This window comes from Cavia porcellus, unplaced genomic scaffold (genome assembly GCF_034190915.1).
Source record: "Cavia porcellus strain 051 isolate PalLab524CR breed Dunkin Hartley unplaced genomic scaffold, mCavPor4.1 scaffold_16, whole genome shotgun sequence".
In the NCBI taxonomy this organism is placed as follows: Eukaryota; Metazoa; Chordata; class Mammalia; order Rodentia; family Caviidae; genus Cavia; species Cavia porcellus.
Window position 1 is genome coordinate 49,955,129 of NW_026947499.1, and position 17,009 is coordinate 49,972,137.

At 45.2% G+C, this 17,009-nt stretch overlaps 1 protein-coding gene across 4 annotated transcripts in view; it reads left to right on the plus strand.

Moving 5' to 3' along the window:
- Positions 1-17,009, plus strand: part of Eef2k (eukaryotic elongation factor 2 kinase) — a 57,501-nt gene that overhangs the window by 15,250 nt on the left and 25,242 nt on the right. For all 4 annotated transcript variants that reach the window (XR_010039875.1, XR_010039876.1, XM_013141897.3 and 1 more), the window contains exons 3-7: positions 11,569-11,669; positions 14,347-14,407; positions 15,363-15,400; positions 15,825-15,996; positions 16,723-16,872. Coding sequence is in view for 2 of the 4 variants with exons in the window: in XM_013141897.3 (XP_012997351.2) it covers positions 11,569-11,669; positions 14,347-14,407; positions 15,363-15,400; positions 15,825-15,996; positions 16,723-16,872 (522 nt within the window). In the remaining 2 variants the exon portion in view is untranslated. The remainder of the gene's footprint in view (positions 1-11,568; positions 11,670-14,346; positions 14,408-15,362; positions 15,401-15,824; positions 15,997-16,722; positions 16,873-17,009) is intronic.

The window sequence follows — 17,009 nt, forward strand, 5'->3', positions numbered from 1 at the left end:
CTTGGCTCTGTCTGTCTTCAGACAGCTTCCTGGCTGTCTCCTCTGCATTCTCTAAGTTCTGCGTACATCTCTCTAATGCCTCTGTGTCACTCTGGGCCCAAGGGCTGAGGTGAGGGCCCTGCTGTCCCCTGGGGGGTTACTTGATAAAATATTTGACCATATATGGATGCAACGGAGCTGTCCATTGCCCATGGGCCTGCTGGGTTACCTTTGCCAGTGGTGACTCCAGAGGGAAACAACATATCATTTTTCCAAATCTGACTTCCTCTGGTACTCAACAAACCTGAAGTGTGTGTGTGTTTAGTTTAGTGTTGACACAGTAACCTGGGTTGTTTAACCAAAGTGGTCACCTGGCTGTTCCTCCAAGAACCACCGCCCTGACAGGAGGTACTGGATGTGTATTGTGAAAGGCCTGGCTCTGTCACTGTCAAGGCCCAGGTTCCCCTGGGGATGTGACAGAATCAGGCCAGGGCCACCCTCTCAATAGGCATCAGGTAAGCACCAAACGATGCTTATCCTAAGGTGAGAGAGAGTGTCTGGTCTGGAGTTAAACTTTAAAAGTTCAATATCGAGTGTGATTCCTGCTGTATAAAGCACATGCGCACATACAACAACATCCTGAGAGGAAGCTCAGGGGTGGCCTTTGGATAGGGTCAGGAGTATCTGTTCCTTTTCTACTTCTCTGTCATTTCTGTATTTTCTAGAATAAGTGTATATGCATGTATTTTTTCATTTTTATATATAGACTTTTTTGTCCGTCTGTCTGTCTGTCTGTCTGTCTTTCTTTCTTTGATACTAGGAACGAAACTCATGACTTCACACTTACCAGGCGGGTGCTCTACTACTGAGCTACAACCCAAGACAGACATTTTATAATTTAAATTTGTTTTTCTCTTCTGAGAGTATCTTGAGGTTCACCGCCCGTTATCACTTAAGGAACATTTCTTTCTTTTGGGGGAGGGGGTAAGGGCAATACTGGGGTTTGAACCCTGGGCCTCACACATGCTAGGCAACCACTCTATCCCTCTGAGGAACGTTTTGGTTTTTTTCTCCTTGTTACAAATAGTACAGTAATTAGGGTCCATGTATAAATATATGCAAATTTTAACAGTACATATATTTTATAATGTGTAAGTAATACGTGGACAAGGTAAAATGAATTCAGACCTTGTAAGTGGGATGTGGGACAAGTAGCCTCACCTTCCAAAAGGGTTCCTTCCTCCTTTTGTTTTCCACCAAAACGTCTGGAACCTGTTCTGCACCTTGTTGCTGTCCTTCCAGGTCAGCCTTTGGGAGCTGACGTGAGCTAGAACTTCTGTGACATGTGCGATTGGTGGGCCGGCTGTTCATGCCTTTCTCATAGCAACTCAAAGTCCACAGCAATTCCCGGGCAGTTGTGGTGGTAAACCACAGTCTCTGGGAACTTTGTCGTGCCCCTGGAAGTGGTGAGACTGTGTTTGAACTGAGGTGATTTTTTTCCCCCGGTGCTGGGGATGGAATCTAGAGACTTGGTCCTGAGCTACATCCCTTCCTCTTCTTGGTTGTTCTTTAACTTTAACCTTTTTAAAATTTTAGTTAGTAGTGGTGGTACTGAGGATTGAACTCAGGGCTTTTACATGGAACTACATCCCCAGCCTCCCTGCTTTGTTTTTTGTCTTTTTGAGACAGGGTCTTGATATACAGTTCAGGCTGGCCTTGGGCTCACTTGGTAGACCAGGCTGGTTTCAAATTTGCAAATGATTGTCCTGCCTCAGCCTCCTGAGTGCTGAGATTTAGGAGTATGCCACCACACCCAGACCCCAAGCCCTTTTAAAATTTTTTTTTAAATCAATACCGAGGATTGAACTCACAACTGTGCGCTTGCAAGGCAGGCACTTATGCCGCTGAGCTAAATCCCCAGCCCCCTTTTTAAATTTTTTTCACTAAAAAAAACCTTTTTAAATTTTTAAGACAGTATCTCCTTTAAATACCTAGCCTAGGCTTGAACTTTTAATCTTCCAGCCTCAGGAGCCCAGCTAAGGTGATGTTTTATGTTGGTGGTGGTGGTGGTGGTGATTACCTGGAATCAAACTCATGACCTCGTGCTTGCCAGGCAGCTAAATTAATCTTGAATTGTTGTGACTGTGGTTTTTTACCTTGCTGATGTTGTGGTTGTTTTGTTTTTTGCTTTTATTGTTGTTTGGGTTTTTTCAGTGTTTGGGGTAGAGCTCAGGGCCTCACGAGTGCTTCTGGTTTTTGTTTTTAGAGTCTCCTTATGCATATTACCTTTGTTCCATGCATGAGTGCACTTGCCAGAGAACTCCCCAGCAGCAGAGCAACTGGGTCAAAACTGGCTGGGCATTGCCAATTGCCTTTAAGAGACTTTGCACCAGCCCCTCCCCGCACTGCCCACACCTTTTCCCATGCCTTTGTTGACCAACTTCAATGGTAGTCATGGTTTTAACCCAGCAGCTCTAACAGCTTCATGAGAGAGCGCTGATCACCCAGGAGCGAGATTAAAGAGCCAGCAGTCTGATGACTCACTGGGCAGAGAAGTGCTGCTGCCTACAGGGCCCCAGAGGCCCAGCCCAGCAGCCTCTGCCTTCAGCCCAGGTCAGTGACTACAGGAAGTAGCTTACAGTGGTTAATATTTTTTGTGCTCTGGGAATGCAGAGTTAACAAGTAAATCTTAGGCATCTTGAGTTCAAAAAGCTTTTGTTTTACTTTCTCATCACTGAGAAACAATATCTGACACCCACAACATAAGGGAGGAAGGATTTATTTGGCTCACAGTTTGTAGAGGTTTCAGTCCGCAGTGGGCTGGCTCTAAGGCATCACGGCATGGCAGGGAGGCATGGCAGAGGAGAAGCAGCTCATGTCATGACAGCAGGAAGCTGAAAGAGACAAGGGAGGCCAGAGGGAGATAGATCCTTTCTGCCACACCTCCACTTACCGGCTTCCTCCAACCAGGCTTCATCTCCCAGCATCACATTTAGCTATAAACTCATCTGTGGACTAATCCATTGATGAGTATCACACCCTCCTAATCCAGTCACCTTCTAAAACGCCTCCACTGTGAGCACATGAGGCTTTGAGGAGACATCCAGATATAAACCATAACGGCTCTCAACCAAGACAAAGGCCTGCCAACCTTCCTCAAGGACTGTGCCTGTGTCAAAATGCCAAAACTGTGCAAATGTGCTGGGGTGTTTATTAACAAAGGTCTCATTTTAATTTGTTTTTAAGTGTTTTTCTAGCAGCTTTATTGTCATATAACTCACATACTATACAATTCACAAATTTAAAATGTAAATGAAGTGTTTTTGTGTATATTCAGAAAACTATCATTAATCACCACAAATAATTTTAGAACATTTTTATAACACCAGAAAGAAACTCTGCCATTATCTCCTAATGTCTCCATTTCACCCAGCTCTAGATACGTACTAATTTGTTTTCTGTCTCTAGATTTGCTTTTTCTGAACATTTCATATATAGAAAGTCATCGGCTCCTGCCTGGAAAATTCGAGGTCTTGAGTTTAATTTCCAGCACACACACACAACTGTCATACGATACATGGCCTTTTGTATCTAATTCCTCTTACTTAGCATGTTTTCATGGTCTATCTACCTGTCTGTATATTTATTGACAGTACTGGGAATTAAACCTCAGAGCCTTTACACTGAACTTCATTCCAAGCTTTCTTATTTTTTTATTTTGAGACAGGATTTCACTTAAGTTCCCCAGGTGGGACTTGAACTTGTAGCCCTCTTGCCTCAGTCTTCAAACTGTTGAGATTACAAGTGTGTGCTCCCACGCCCAGGTTCAGGATTTATTCTTGGTAGAACATGTGTCCGTGCTTCATTCATTTTTATTGCTGAATATTATTACATTATATGGCTGCATCTTTTTTTATTTCAGTGCTAGGGGTTGAACCCAAGAACTAACATGCAGTTCTACTGCTGAGCTACATCCCAGATGGGTATATCATATTTTTAAAAAATTATGCATAATGAATATTTGGATTGTTTCCACTTTTTTGAGTTGTGAATGCTGCTGTTATTGTGTGGGCCTGTGTTTCCATGTTGAGTAGGTAGCGAAGAGTAGAATTACTGGGTTGCATAGAAACTCCGTGTTCAGCCCCTTATGCTTTTTTTTTTTTTTTTCCCTTATGCTTTTTGTATAAGAGCAGTCACTCAGGGCATGGCTGGCTTGAGTTTGAGTGCTGGGCCTGTTTTTTTTTTTTTTTTTTTTTTTTTTCCCTAGCTGCTGTTTTCAGCAGCAAATCCCTTACTTTCTGAGTCTGGGATGCCTGATCTGCAGCCTGGGCAACAAGCCTCCTTGCCTGTTTGCCCTTGCAAGTTGCCATAAGGAACAGGGCAGGATGCTGTCTGGACGAGAATTCCCAAAAGGCTGTGGCATTCTGTCACTAGGGGAACATTATTGCTTTGATTATTATTGCTTCCATCCTTCTGTTCGTCTTGCCAGGGTTCTGAATGCTGCTGACTGGGGGAGAACAATCATAGCTGCTCTTTGCATCAGAGATTTCCATAGGATTTTTTTTTTCCCTTTTTTCTGGTACTGGGGAGCGAACTCAAGACTGCCTGCTTACAAGGCAGGTGCTTATGCCGCTGAGCTAAATCCCCAGCCCCCTCCATAGGATTTTTAGTTTAGTTTCTTTTACAGTTATTTTGCTTTGTTAATTATAGACATCTATTTCCTTGCAGAAAACAATGAAAATGCCCCTCGAATTCTATTTCAGACTTTTTGTATTTCAGTGTACATACAGAACAAATAAGTAGGGCCTTACATTATTATCATAGGATCATGCTAGGCATGGTCCTTAGATTTTTCTTAACCAATAGTAGATTCTAACTTTACTGATGAGTAAAAACTGTATGGATTCTTTTTAAATCTCATAATTCCTGAAGTTTCCTTGGTGTGGCTGTACCCTCATTTCTTTAGGCACTGCCTCTTGTGGCATACTTAGGCAGCTTGCAGTTTTTGTCACTGTGCGATGCTGGTTGCACTGCTTTGGCAGAGTTGCTCAGTACACGTTGCACAGCATGAGGCCCCACATCACTGTCAGCCTCCGCCCATCCCAGAGCTTGGTTGCCTTTCCCTATTCTTTCTGCTGCTTTTATTTTCCTGTCTAAGCCCTTTTCTGTCCTCCAGGAAGGGAGAGTCAGGCTGACTCAGAGCTGTTTTTCTTAGCGTCTATAGCAGTGCTAATGGGACGCCAAAGCATTTTATAACATCCACTTGTTGCCTGTGACAGTCGATGTTTCCAGGAGGAGGACTCAGTGAGCTCAGTGTTTCCAGGAGGAGGACTCAGTGAGCCCTGATGCTTCCTCAGGGGAGATCTGGAGGCCCTGGTTGCTGGCGTGGTGGTGGTAACGTGGTAACATAAAAATGGTAGCAGATCACAAACATCACTTGCTCATCTGGCCTCACAGCATCTTCCAGGAAGTACACTTACTATTCCTATTATTATTAAAATTTTATTTATTTTGTTCTGTATTCTCAGGCTTTGAAGAACCAAAGTCCTTCTATTTGATAGCCAGGTGTATGTTTTCCTTTCTATGAAAAATCTTCTACCCTCCGTTGTGGGTAAGATTAGTTAGCTCATTCAACAATTGAGTTTTAGAATCTTCAGAAGTAGAGAATATCAGAGGTGCTGGAGCCTGGACAATCACTGAGGTGATTGAACTTAGTGGGATGCACCTGTAATCTTGGCTATTTGGGAGATTGAAGCAGGAGGTTTGCAAGTTTAGTCCCGCCTGGGCAATTTAGAGAGAACCTGTCTGAAAATAAACAAAAACAAACAAAAAAGACTTTCCCGAGCCAGGGATATAGTTCAGTGGCATAGCACCTACCTGGCAAGTGCAAGGTCCTGAGTTTGACTCCTGGTACCAATAAAAACAAAAAGGCTTTGGTGATGCAGCTGAGTGTTTCCTGGATTGAAATCTCACTATGCTCCTTACACATAGCCCACAAAACAAACAACAAAAAACCAAATGCACTGACTTTTCTTATTAACTCTTATTTACACAGGCAATGTCTGAATGAATTCTTATTGCAAAACATGCAGTAGTATAGATAAAACCGAAGTTCTCCTGGTGGACCTCTTATTCCTTTCTGTTTCCAGAGATGACCAAGATCTTAGATGGATGAAATTCTTTTCATAACACTTTTTATACTTTTGCACATGAATAGGCGTTTACATGTGTCTGTAGACGCATATATCTCTAGAAACCTATGATGTTGATCTTTGGACTTCTGTCCACCAGTAAGTGATGCCATAGTGTTTTGTATTGCTATGCAACTTACCTTTACCTCCTAAACAGTAACTCTTAGAAATCACTTGAATGGGGCACCTTGTCCTGTTTTTACTGGCTGTACACACGTGTCTGGAACTATCTCCCTGTGGACTGGCAGGTGCTTTGCACTTGACTCTGATAGCATTGACCAATCACCTGGCCGAAGGTTGGGAATGGCTGGGTCACAAGTCTGTATGGGCCCACAGCCACTGCCAGCTGGCTCACCAAGGTGTCAGTATTCTTCCACTCCCCTTGAAGAGCCTGAGAGTATCCACTTCCCGGTCACCATTAGGATATTTTTCCTGACCTGATAGTAAGATATTCCTCTGCTTTGACAGGGTCACCCTTAAAGCACTGCTACGTCAGGGAGCCACCTTCTGGTGGGAGCATGTTTATTCCAGTAGCAGGGGCCACAAAGAAAACTGGCTGCCAGTATTCAAATCCTTCTTCTGAAAACAAGGGCATGGAGGTTCCTCATGGCTGGCTGATCAGGAGGGTGGAGTGTGGGACCAGTTGAGAGTCTGGAATATTAGTGTAGGACTTCTTATATCCTCCCTCTCTTTCATTTTGTGGTACTGAGGGTTGAACTCACAATCTCAAGTTCTTTATCACTGAGACATATCCCTGGCTCTTTTTATTTTTGACTGTCTTGTTAGATTTCCCAGGCTGGCTTTAAATTTGTGATTCTCCCACCTTAGCCTCCTTGAGTAGCAAGGTATATTGTGCTTAAAAAACTACACATGGTGGCATCTGCCTGTAATTCCTACTGAGGCAATAGGATCGCAACTTCAAACCCAGCCTGGGTGACTTAGTAACTGAGCAAGACCCTGTCTCAAAAAATAAGAAAAGACTGGGGGTATAAGTCAGTGCGAAGAGCCTAGATTCAGTCTCCCAAACTACCAAAAAGAGGAAGACAGACAGAAAGAAAGAAGCAAACTAAGAAACTTGCACCTAGGTTACTGAGATTGGCTTCAAACTTGTATGGATCCTCCTGCTTCAGCCTCCCAAGTGCTGAGGTTATAAGCATGTGCCACTATACTCAGCTAATTTACCTATTTTTAATGAGTAACATGAATCTTTTCTGGCTTTGGAAAAAGGAAATTTTGGCCCTTTGAAATGCCATGCATTCTAATTGGGAAATACTTTCTCCCTTCACTGTTCTTTGGTTGGTGCCAGGGCATGCAGCCAGGAGGTAATTTATGATGATAATCCTTAGTGAGTGGGGACAGCCCCTGCTTCTGGCAGAGGGAGTGGCAGAACACTCACTGTTTGAGATGCAGAGAGCTGTGTGTCTCCTGCAGAGCTCAGGGGCTGTGCAAACATGCTCAGGAGGATGGCCTGCTGACTTCTCAGACTGACAAGCAGGCAGCAGTGGTGTGGTGGGGTGGTGTCAGAGGCTGTCCCCAGCTGGAATGTGAGAGGTGACTGTGGCACATTTTTAAAGTATAGGGATCAAAATTCAGAAAATATTTCAGATGTAAACATACCTGCTGTAGGGTCACTTATTTTTTTTGTTTGTTTGTTACTGAGGATTGAACTCACAACCTTGCGCTTGCCAGGCAGGCACTTATACCACTAAGCTAAACCCCAGGCCCTGTAGAGTCACTAATAACAGAGAAAAAGCAGCGACAAGTCCAAACCCTAATGATGGAGAAGACGTAAATACATAAGGCAATAATGATTTACTCATCTAGTGGACTATTTCTGCTAAAACAGGTTACAAACTGACTTGTCAGTTTTATAGTTACTTGATATAATGTTTGTGTTAAACAGTTAAGCCAGATGAAGTGCACACTTGTAATCCCAGCATTTTGGAAGGCTGTGGCATTATGATCACAAATTCAAGTCCAGCCTGGCAACTTAGACCCTAAATAAAGGGGCCTGGGAGTGTATCTCAGTGGCTGAGCACCATGGATTTGATTCCCAAGTAACTAACACATATGCACACACACGAGCACACACACAAATGCAGGTGACTTGTTTATTCCTTACAAGAACTTTTTTGAAAGAGAACGTGACAATTTCTACCTATCTAGCTTGGCTCTTTCTTTTTCTTGCTTACTTGCTTTCTTTCTCTCTCCTTCTCTGTCTCTCTCTGTCTCTTTCTCTCTCTCTCTCTCTTTTGTAGTGCTGGGGATTGAACTCAAGGCCTTGCCCATACTAGGCTACCACTGAGCTACATCTGAGGCACTTGGATTTTACATGGGACCCAAATGCTATAGATAGATAGATCACTGAGATCTGATATAAGCAAAGCTTTATATAAGCAGACTTAGATATGAGGATGTTCACTTCAGCACTGTTTGTGCCAAGATACATTGGAGAGAATCCAAGTATCTATCAGTTGGATGCTAGACAAATACTTTAGGGGATATGTATACAATCATGTGTCCCACAGCCCTGGGGGAAAAAAGAGGTCAGCCGGGCAGTCTGGGCCCGTGGCAAGGAAAGCCATCCAGGCTCCCACAGTAAGTGGGAGGAAATAAGATGCAGAACAAATGTGTGCCACAGCCTCATGGCTCTTGAATAAACACTTGTGTTAAAGGAGAGTAGCTACATTAATGGTCATCTGTGGTTTTCGAAGTGGGTAGTGAGAGAGAACTTTTACCCTCTAACTCAGAATTCTGTAGAGCTTCCAGTTTTTGTGCTATGCATGTCATTTTTTTGGAGCCAAAAAAAAAAACCACAGTCATTAAATGAAGTATAAAATCCCACTGCGCCACTCTCCTGACAGGATGTAAGTTATGTTTACTGTTTGATTACAATCTTAGGTTTTACATGCATGGGAAAGTCCTTGTTGTGGGTAGATAACATAGATTGCTTTGAACTTCTGTATTTTCCAAGTGTTTTCATTAAGCCTAAATTAGCTTCCAAATTCTATTGAAAGAAGACTGTGGACTTTAGTTTTTGTGCTTTGCAGAAATTAGAAAGCCCTAGCTAGAGAGCCCTTCAGCTGTGTCTCTGTGTGTGTGTGTGTGTGTGTGTGTGTATGTCTGGCTGGCTGTCCATCTGTCTGTCTATAATACCAGCTCCTCTGCCGACCTCTTCTGTTTTGAGCAAGGGCCTGTTAAGATGAGAGAGTGGGCACAGCACAACTGCATTTGGGCCAGAGCCCCTGCGAAGCTGGACTCCAGTGGAGACTGACTGGGACCACTGAGGGATGGTGGTAGGGCGTGGGATTGAGGCGTGGGTGGGGCGTGGGATTGATTATGGTGGTGGGGCATGAAATTGCTGTCCCTTCTGTTCCTCCCAATCCCAGTGCTGGCGGGGCCTGCCCTGAGCAGTCTGCCATCCATTCTCCTCTCCATGACCCAGCCTCTGGCTTGGAAGGAGTTCTGGGTCTCACAGATTCTGGAGACGGCACAGAGCAATGATTTAAGCTTCTTTGGGAAGAGAGCAAAAGGGGGTTGCTGCTCTCCATGGATGTGGGAGTTGGTTTTGAAGGGATGGGGAGGGTTCTACTTTGGTATCACAAAAGCAATAAAATGGGCTTGGTTTTTGCTGGTTATTTGGGGTTTTGTTGTTGTAGTTTGGTTTGGTTTGGTGTTGAGGTTTGAACTCAGAGCCTCTTTACCACCAAGCTATACCCCAGACTTCCTAAATAAAATCAACTCTTAAAAATGGGATGGAACCAAGTCTTAGCCTGTTTTCTGCTGTATAACAAAATAACCAATGCTAAGGAATTTATAAGGAATAAAAGTTTCACTGGCCCGTGGTTCTTGTGGCTGGCAAGTCCAAGAGCCTGACAGTGGCACCCAGTGCGGGCCTTCTGGCTGTTATACCTGGGGGAGGCATCGTCACAGAGACAGCGTGCGCTGAGTCTGCTCTTGCTCCTCTTCTAAAGCTACGGATATCACAAAGGGAGCCCCAGACCTATCTAATCCCAGTCAGCTCCTGAATATCATCAACATAGGAATTTGGCTTTTACATTTCTGACACATGAACTCTGGGGGACACATTCAAACCACAGTATCCCCTCATAGTGCTTAGCAACCGCTCTCTAGTAATGTACTCACCAGTGCCATGGGTCGTGGTACATTTTGAATGTTTTGAAAAGTGTTTTGGGTTATCACAATGATGGGGAACATTACTGGCATTTAGTAGATGGAGATCAGAAATCTTGGAAACCCTCATAAGGGTAGGGAAGTTCTGCACAAGGAATTGTACTGTACCCTACAGGATCTTGGAATGTGTCGTGGGAATTGGCTCATAATTATATGAGTCTGGAGCTGAGCTCTGCATTGCATGTAAAGGCAACATGTCTTTGGCTTGCTTCCGATAGACACTGAGCTTGCATTGGTTATCTGTGAGTTACATACAGGACAGTAAAACCGTGTTACACAATATTTATAAAATGGGGGTGTGAGTGCTGGTAGGACCATGACTTCCCACTATCCTATGAGTGAAGTCTTTTAGAAGGATGTGTATTAGCCTTTTTAGTAGAAATAATAAAAAATGCATTTAACCATTCCCCACAGACAGACCTTCATGTTGGATGTTGTTTTGTACAATTACTGTGCCACTTTTTTTTTTTTTTTTTTTGAGACTCCAAAAAACATGAACTTGATAATGTAGCCCAGACTGGCTTCAAACTGACAGCAATCCTGCCTCAGCCTCCCAAGTACTGGATTATAGATGTGCACCCCTAGGCCTAGCATTCTATGACATTTCTTGTATGTACATGCTTGCGTGTTTGTATTTCTGCAGAGTCAATTCCTAGATGCAAAATTGCTGGGTCCAAATTAAAAAATGCTTTTTTAAAAAAAATTTTAGTACATTGCCAGATTGCCTTGTTGGGAAGCTTTATCTTATTGGTTGTATGTAACAATACCTGTTTCCCCATATGCTGACCCACACTGCCTGAATTGTTTAAAATCATTTAAATGTTTGCCAATCCGATGGATGAAATGGTATCTTCTTTTCTTTCTCTTTTTTGTTTCCTTTCCTCCATCCCTTTTTTGGTTGCAGTGCTAAGAGTAGAGCCCAGGGCCAATGCATAGCAGCAAAGTGCTCTGCCACTGAGCCACACACCCCAAGCTCAGTACCTTACTTTCATTCTCAGTCAACTACAAGTGAAGCAGTATGTGATTAAGATGCGTCTTTCTTCCCACAAGAAGGCTGTACCCACATAGTGTCACTTAGGGAGTATTCCTCAAAGGCTAGGGGATAGGTATTCTTTTCTCGTTTGCTTTCTTCAGGGGAAACTGCAGAGTAGGAGGAGGCTGGACTGCTCTTGAACGGGTCTGATGCTCCCTTTGCCTTCTGCAGGAAGCCTGGAAGCATGCAATCGAGAAGGCCAAGCACATGCCCGACCCCTGGGCTGAGTTCCACCTCGAGGACATTGCTACAGAACGTGCTACTCGCCACAGGTCAGCAGTTTGTCTGAGGGCTTTGAGGAGTCCTGGCAGAGCCTTATTCCCTTCAAGAGAAGGGAGTAATACAAGCCAAGCATCTTCAATTTAAAAACCTAACTTTCAGAGTTAGAATGCTTTGGATTTTCAAGTAGGGATGCTCAGCTAGTCAACACTACATACATACTGTATTCTGAAACCTGGAATGCTCCTGGTCCCAAGCATTTTGGACTCAACCTATAAAACATCACTCAGTATCTGAGTGTACATGCTTTAAGCACTCTGTGTTACCTCATCGAGTCCCTCTAATTGTCCTACGAGGTACATATTAAACAGGTTAGGCTGAGCTGTACACAACAACAGCTAGTCCAGGAACGTACTGTGGCAAAAGTTTATTTCTTGTGTTTGAAGTTGGGTAAGAGTTGAATCACTCTTCAGGGCAATCCAGGCTATTTCCATCTTATAGATCCATCATCTCAACAAACAACTGTACCACTGCTACCAAAGGGAAACACAGCATCAGAGGAACACAATGGTTTTCAGTCCTCAGCCCAAGAAATGGCATCAGTTTTGCATGCATTTCATTGGTGAGATCTAGTTCTGTGGCCCTACTTAGCCACAGGGAGCTGAGAGGTGTATTCTGCCCTCTCCACCTTTCTGCAGCATGATTCTGTTCTCACCTTAGGAGGAAAGGACTTTAGAGCCCTTTATATACCCACCCTGTTCCTTGCTAGTGGCTACCCCTTGATGGGGTCACTGTTCTGTGCTCGGCAGGCAAGGTCAGAAGAATTGTAGAGGTCCCAGAAGGGATCCATGCTCTGTTTGTTTTCACCTCCGACAGCATGTCTGGTTGCTGGCTGGTGACACAAAGCTTCCAGGCTAATAACACTAGGCCACCCAGGTAGGCCCTGGGGACCACCAGCCTGAAAGCAGAATTCATGGGCTGGGCTGGTTCTCTGTATTCTGAAGCTGATTTTGGATCTGGGACCAGGCCAAACTGTGTTTATTTCTAAGTGAAGTGGTTGACTTCCCCTGCCCTGGATGGTGGTCCTGGAAGGCCCCACAAGTTGACGGCTAGAATGTGAGATTCTAAAGTAGAGGCTTCCGGGGGCTGGGGATTTAGCTCAGCGGCATAAGCACCTGCCTTGCAAGCAGGTGGTCATGAGTTCGATCCCTGGTACCGGTAAAAAGGAAAAAGACAAAAAAAATAAATAAATAAATAAAGTAGAGGCTTCCTTCTCTATTCCCGGTTTTTCAAGCTCTGGTGCACACCAGCTTGTTCCAGTATTGGGAACAGATATCCCTGTCCATGCAGCCAACCCCAGGCTGGCTGAGAGCAGGGTCCTAGTTTAAACCACTCTACATTTGAATCCTGACTCTCAAGATATTGAGCCTCAGTTTTCCTTCTGGAAAAATGGGCTTAATATGTGTTGCAACCTCAGGATGTCTGAGAAGATTGAATGCAGCAATCCATTTAAGCACCCGGCACGTAATAAGCATTCAGTGAACTTTGAGCTTTCTTGTCTTTATGATGTTAGCGGTCGTGGGTGTCAAGTAAGACTCTCCCAAGGTTGCATACATCTCCTACCCCAACCTCTGGTGCCTCTCAGGGTGGAGATGAAGGAGAATTATTTCCATGACCTTCATCTCTACCTACTAATAAAAAATTCTTGCTGTCATGTATTGCACACAGTACTTGCCACAGGCTGATTGCAGATAAGCTTGGAGCTGTGAAAAGCCCATTTTCTGAGTAGGGAGATTACCTGCCAGGCCTCGGCTTGTTTTATCTTGTAGAGGCTTCAGACTCTGAGGAACCTGTTCGTGGGGGCTGGGAGTGTTCTGGAGTCTGCCCCAGCTGAGAAGTGGGACAAGGCAAGCCTCCAACCAAAGATAAGGGGGAGGTTTTAGATATTAGTGATCCACTGAGCTGAGAAACCATCTACCTGGCAAACCTGTTTGAGGACCAGCCAGGCCTGAGGCCGTATGTTCTCTGGGAAAGAGGATTCCTGAGAGGTGAGAAGGAAGTGTTCCAGAACCTTCTCTATCTCTCTCCAGAACCTCCTTCATCTCTCTCTGCCTTAGGTGTTCACCCAGGAGACCCTTTCCTGGTTAGATTCAGGGACAGGATCCTCCTCTTCCTCTACCTACACTCGGACAGTTCTTACTTCCTGGGACATGTGTCTAGCTCTCTGGGCTGCATCTGGCCCAGTTGCCTGACAAGATTGAGAATACTGATACCCTCCTACCTGGGATGTGCTGTTTGTTCTGTAGCCAGTTGTAATAAGGATATTTGTGTTTTCAGCCAGTCATCCAGTGTATGTTAGGTATCTGCACACACCAGGCCCTGTGGTGAACAAGACAGCCAGGAATCTTCTTTGTGGAGTTACAGCCAGTGTGGGAGCCAGATGCAGAACAAGGCAGAAAACAGGGCAGAAATCAGTGTGGGGAAGTGGGTAAAATGGTGACAGGCTGAGGAAGCAACAGTGTGTTCGAGGGAAGGCAAAAAAACCAGTGTGGTGTCACCTGGGAAGGAGGGAAAGGGTCTGGAACCCTGTCCTGAAGGGCCAGGTCAAGGTGGAAAGTGGGCTGTGTCCTGAGGGCCAAGGGGAGCCCACAAAGGTCTTTCATCTTTGATCAGTGGGGGACCAGATCATGTTATGATGTTGCAGCTTGGGATGGTCTCTGGTCTCTGCAGGTACAATGCTGTCACTGGGGAGTGGCTAGAAGATGAAGTTCTGATCAAGATGGCATCTCAGGTGAGCAGGTCCTTGAGCCCTGATTGTACAGGGCTGACTAGGAACTTTCTCAAACCAACTTCAGTCCCTGTGCCCTCTCCTCACCTACTTTATTTCTTTTAAACTTTGGGATTTATTTGTACTATTGCTTATATATTACATTTTTATAATAGCTTTGTTGAGGTATAATTTATATACAATGCTACCTTGTTTCATGAACTTAATTCCTTTCTCAATTCTGGTTTCAAAGCAACTTAGATGAGAATGAATAAAAATACAGGTCAATACTGAACCTAACCATTGAATTTGATTCAGTTATCCTCCTGTTTGGTTTGCAACCAGAATAGTAAAAAGCGTTTAATTCATACTGGGTATGGTAGTGCATGCCTGTAATCCCAGCACTCAGGCAGGAAGATCACCATGAGTTCAAGTCCAGCCTATGCTACATAGTGAAGTTAGGGCCATCTTCAACTAAAAATTTTTTTTAAAAGGTTGGGGGTGTAGCTCAGTGTAGGGGCTCTGGGTTCAATCCCCAATATCAAAAAAGAAAGAGATGGAAGGAAAGAGGGAAAGTGGGGTAAAGAAGGAAAGGAGAAGAACAGACTGTAGCAAACAGGGCATTACTTTGTTGGACTCAAGCAAACCTCCTGCCTCAGCGTGTTGTGTGGCCGGGACTATGGGCTTGTGCTAGCACTGGCTTTATTTCTACTTTTTTCCTATTACAGACCAGGGTGCGAAACCATTCTTTGACATGTAGTCCTGCCCCAGCATCCTGCCCGCTAGCAGGCAGCCTTAGGCTCAGGACCTGTCACTCTTTGGTGTTGGGTGCAGGAGGGAGGACTCCTGGGTGCAGGCATGGTTGGGACTATGGTGAGGTCCAGGCCCCCATTGGGTGGGTGATGTCTGAGGGGACGTCAGCTCAGGGCTGCTTCTGGATGCACTGTTGGGACTGATAAGTCTGTGTGGTGTCTTTCAGCCCTTCAGCCGGGGAGCCATGAGGGAGTGCTTCAGGACGTAAGTGGCGCTGCCTGTGCTTGGGGCCCTACCCTGACTCCACCAGGTCCCTAAGATCTGGGTTACCGGAACATTTTCAGCTGAGAGCTGGAGATGGTGACTTCTGCCTGCTGTAGCTCAAGTTCCTCTCATCTGGTGGGAGGAGCTGGGCCCAGCTGTGGGGATGGACTCTGGAGACAGGGAGTGCCCACTGGTCTCTTTTCAGGTTTGGGGTTAAGGGAAAGGGGATTGGAGATCTTTAAGTGACCAGGAGCCCCCTTTCTAGACCTAGGAATGTTGTAGTGGGACGTGGATGCCACTCCCACCTTCTACATTTCATTCCTGCCTCCAGCCAGGTCAGGCTGGTCTTGCTGTCCTGAGGACCGGGGACTGTGTCCCCAGTGAGCCCCAGAGTGTCCACCGGGCCCCTCCTGGCTTTCCTCAGGAAGAAGCTCTCCAACTTCCTGCATGCCCAGCAGTGGAAAGGGGCCTCCAACTATGTGGCAAAGCGCTACATTGAGACGGTGGACAGGGACGTATACTTTGAGGATGTGCGTCTGCAGATGGAGGCCAAGCTCTGGGGGGAGGAATATAACCGCCACAAGCCCCCCAAGCAGGTGTGTGGTACCCCCAACTGTGTCCTTCCTACCCCAGAACAACCAGGGATAGTGTCTTGGGGTGAGGGACGATGGTGGTACCAGAGTCCTTTCTTCCCTTTCCACAAATTTAATTTTTGTCCCAAATCTGAAGTCTTCTCTCTGTGGGTAAGGAAATGGAGTCACAGAGAAGTAAAGTGTCTTGCCCAAATTCACAGTATTAATGTAAGACACAGGCTAAGTTGCTAGCAAACCGATTTATAGATACCTTCACACAATGTTTTCTTTCTCACTTGCCTAACAGTCCTACTTTAGGGGTTGAGTCTAGGTGGCCAAGTGCCTTGCATCTTTGAAATCATCCAGAGGTCTGGTTCCTTCTGTCTTATCCTCTGCTATCCCCCAGTTACTGTGGATCATGAGGTCAGTTCTGGGTCATAGACACAGAGTCTGCTTGTAGGGAAGCTGCAATGCTGGAGGCATTGCTGCTGCTTATTTCTCATTGGTTAGACATGGTCATGTGACTTCACCTAGCTGCAAGGGAGGCCGAGCAACAAGTTCATGATATATCCTGGTTGTGCATTCTTTTGAGACTCAGAGATCCAGTTTTCATTCTAAAAGTAAAAAAGGAGAATAGATTGTGAGGATGTCAGCAGTTCCTGCTACAGAGAGGTAGTAAGTGATGAATCCAGGATCTGACCCCTAACTCCCTGAACTTCCATTTGATTTCCTAACCTGTCATTCTACCAGGTGGACATCATGCAGATGTGCATCATTGAGCTGAAGGAGAGACCAGGCAAGCCCCTCTTCCACCTGGAGCACTACATCGAGGGCAAGTACATCAAGTACAACTCTAACTCAGGATTTGTCCGTGACGACAACATCCGCCTGACACCACAGGTAGGGCCCTTGCTCTGCCTACACCTGCAGCCTCATCTAATGCAGTTCTTTGAGGTGAAGCCTGGTCAAGTCTAGCCTCTACAAAGAAGCATCCCAGTGGGTATGAGGTCTCACATTCCCAGAGGCCCTTCACACCC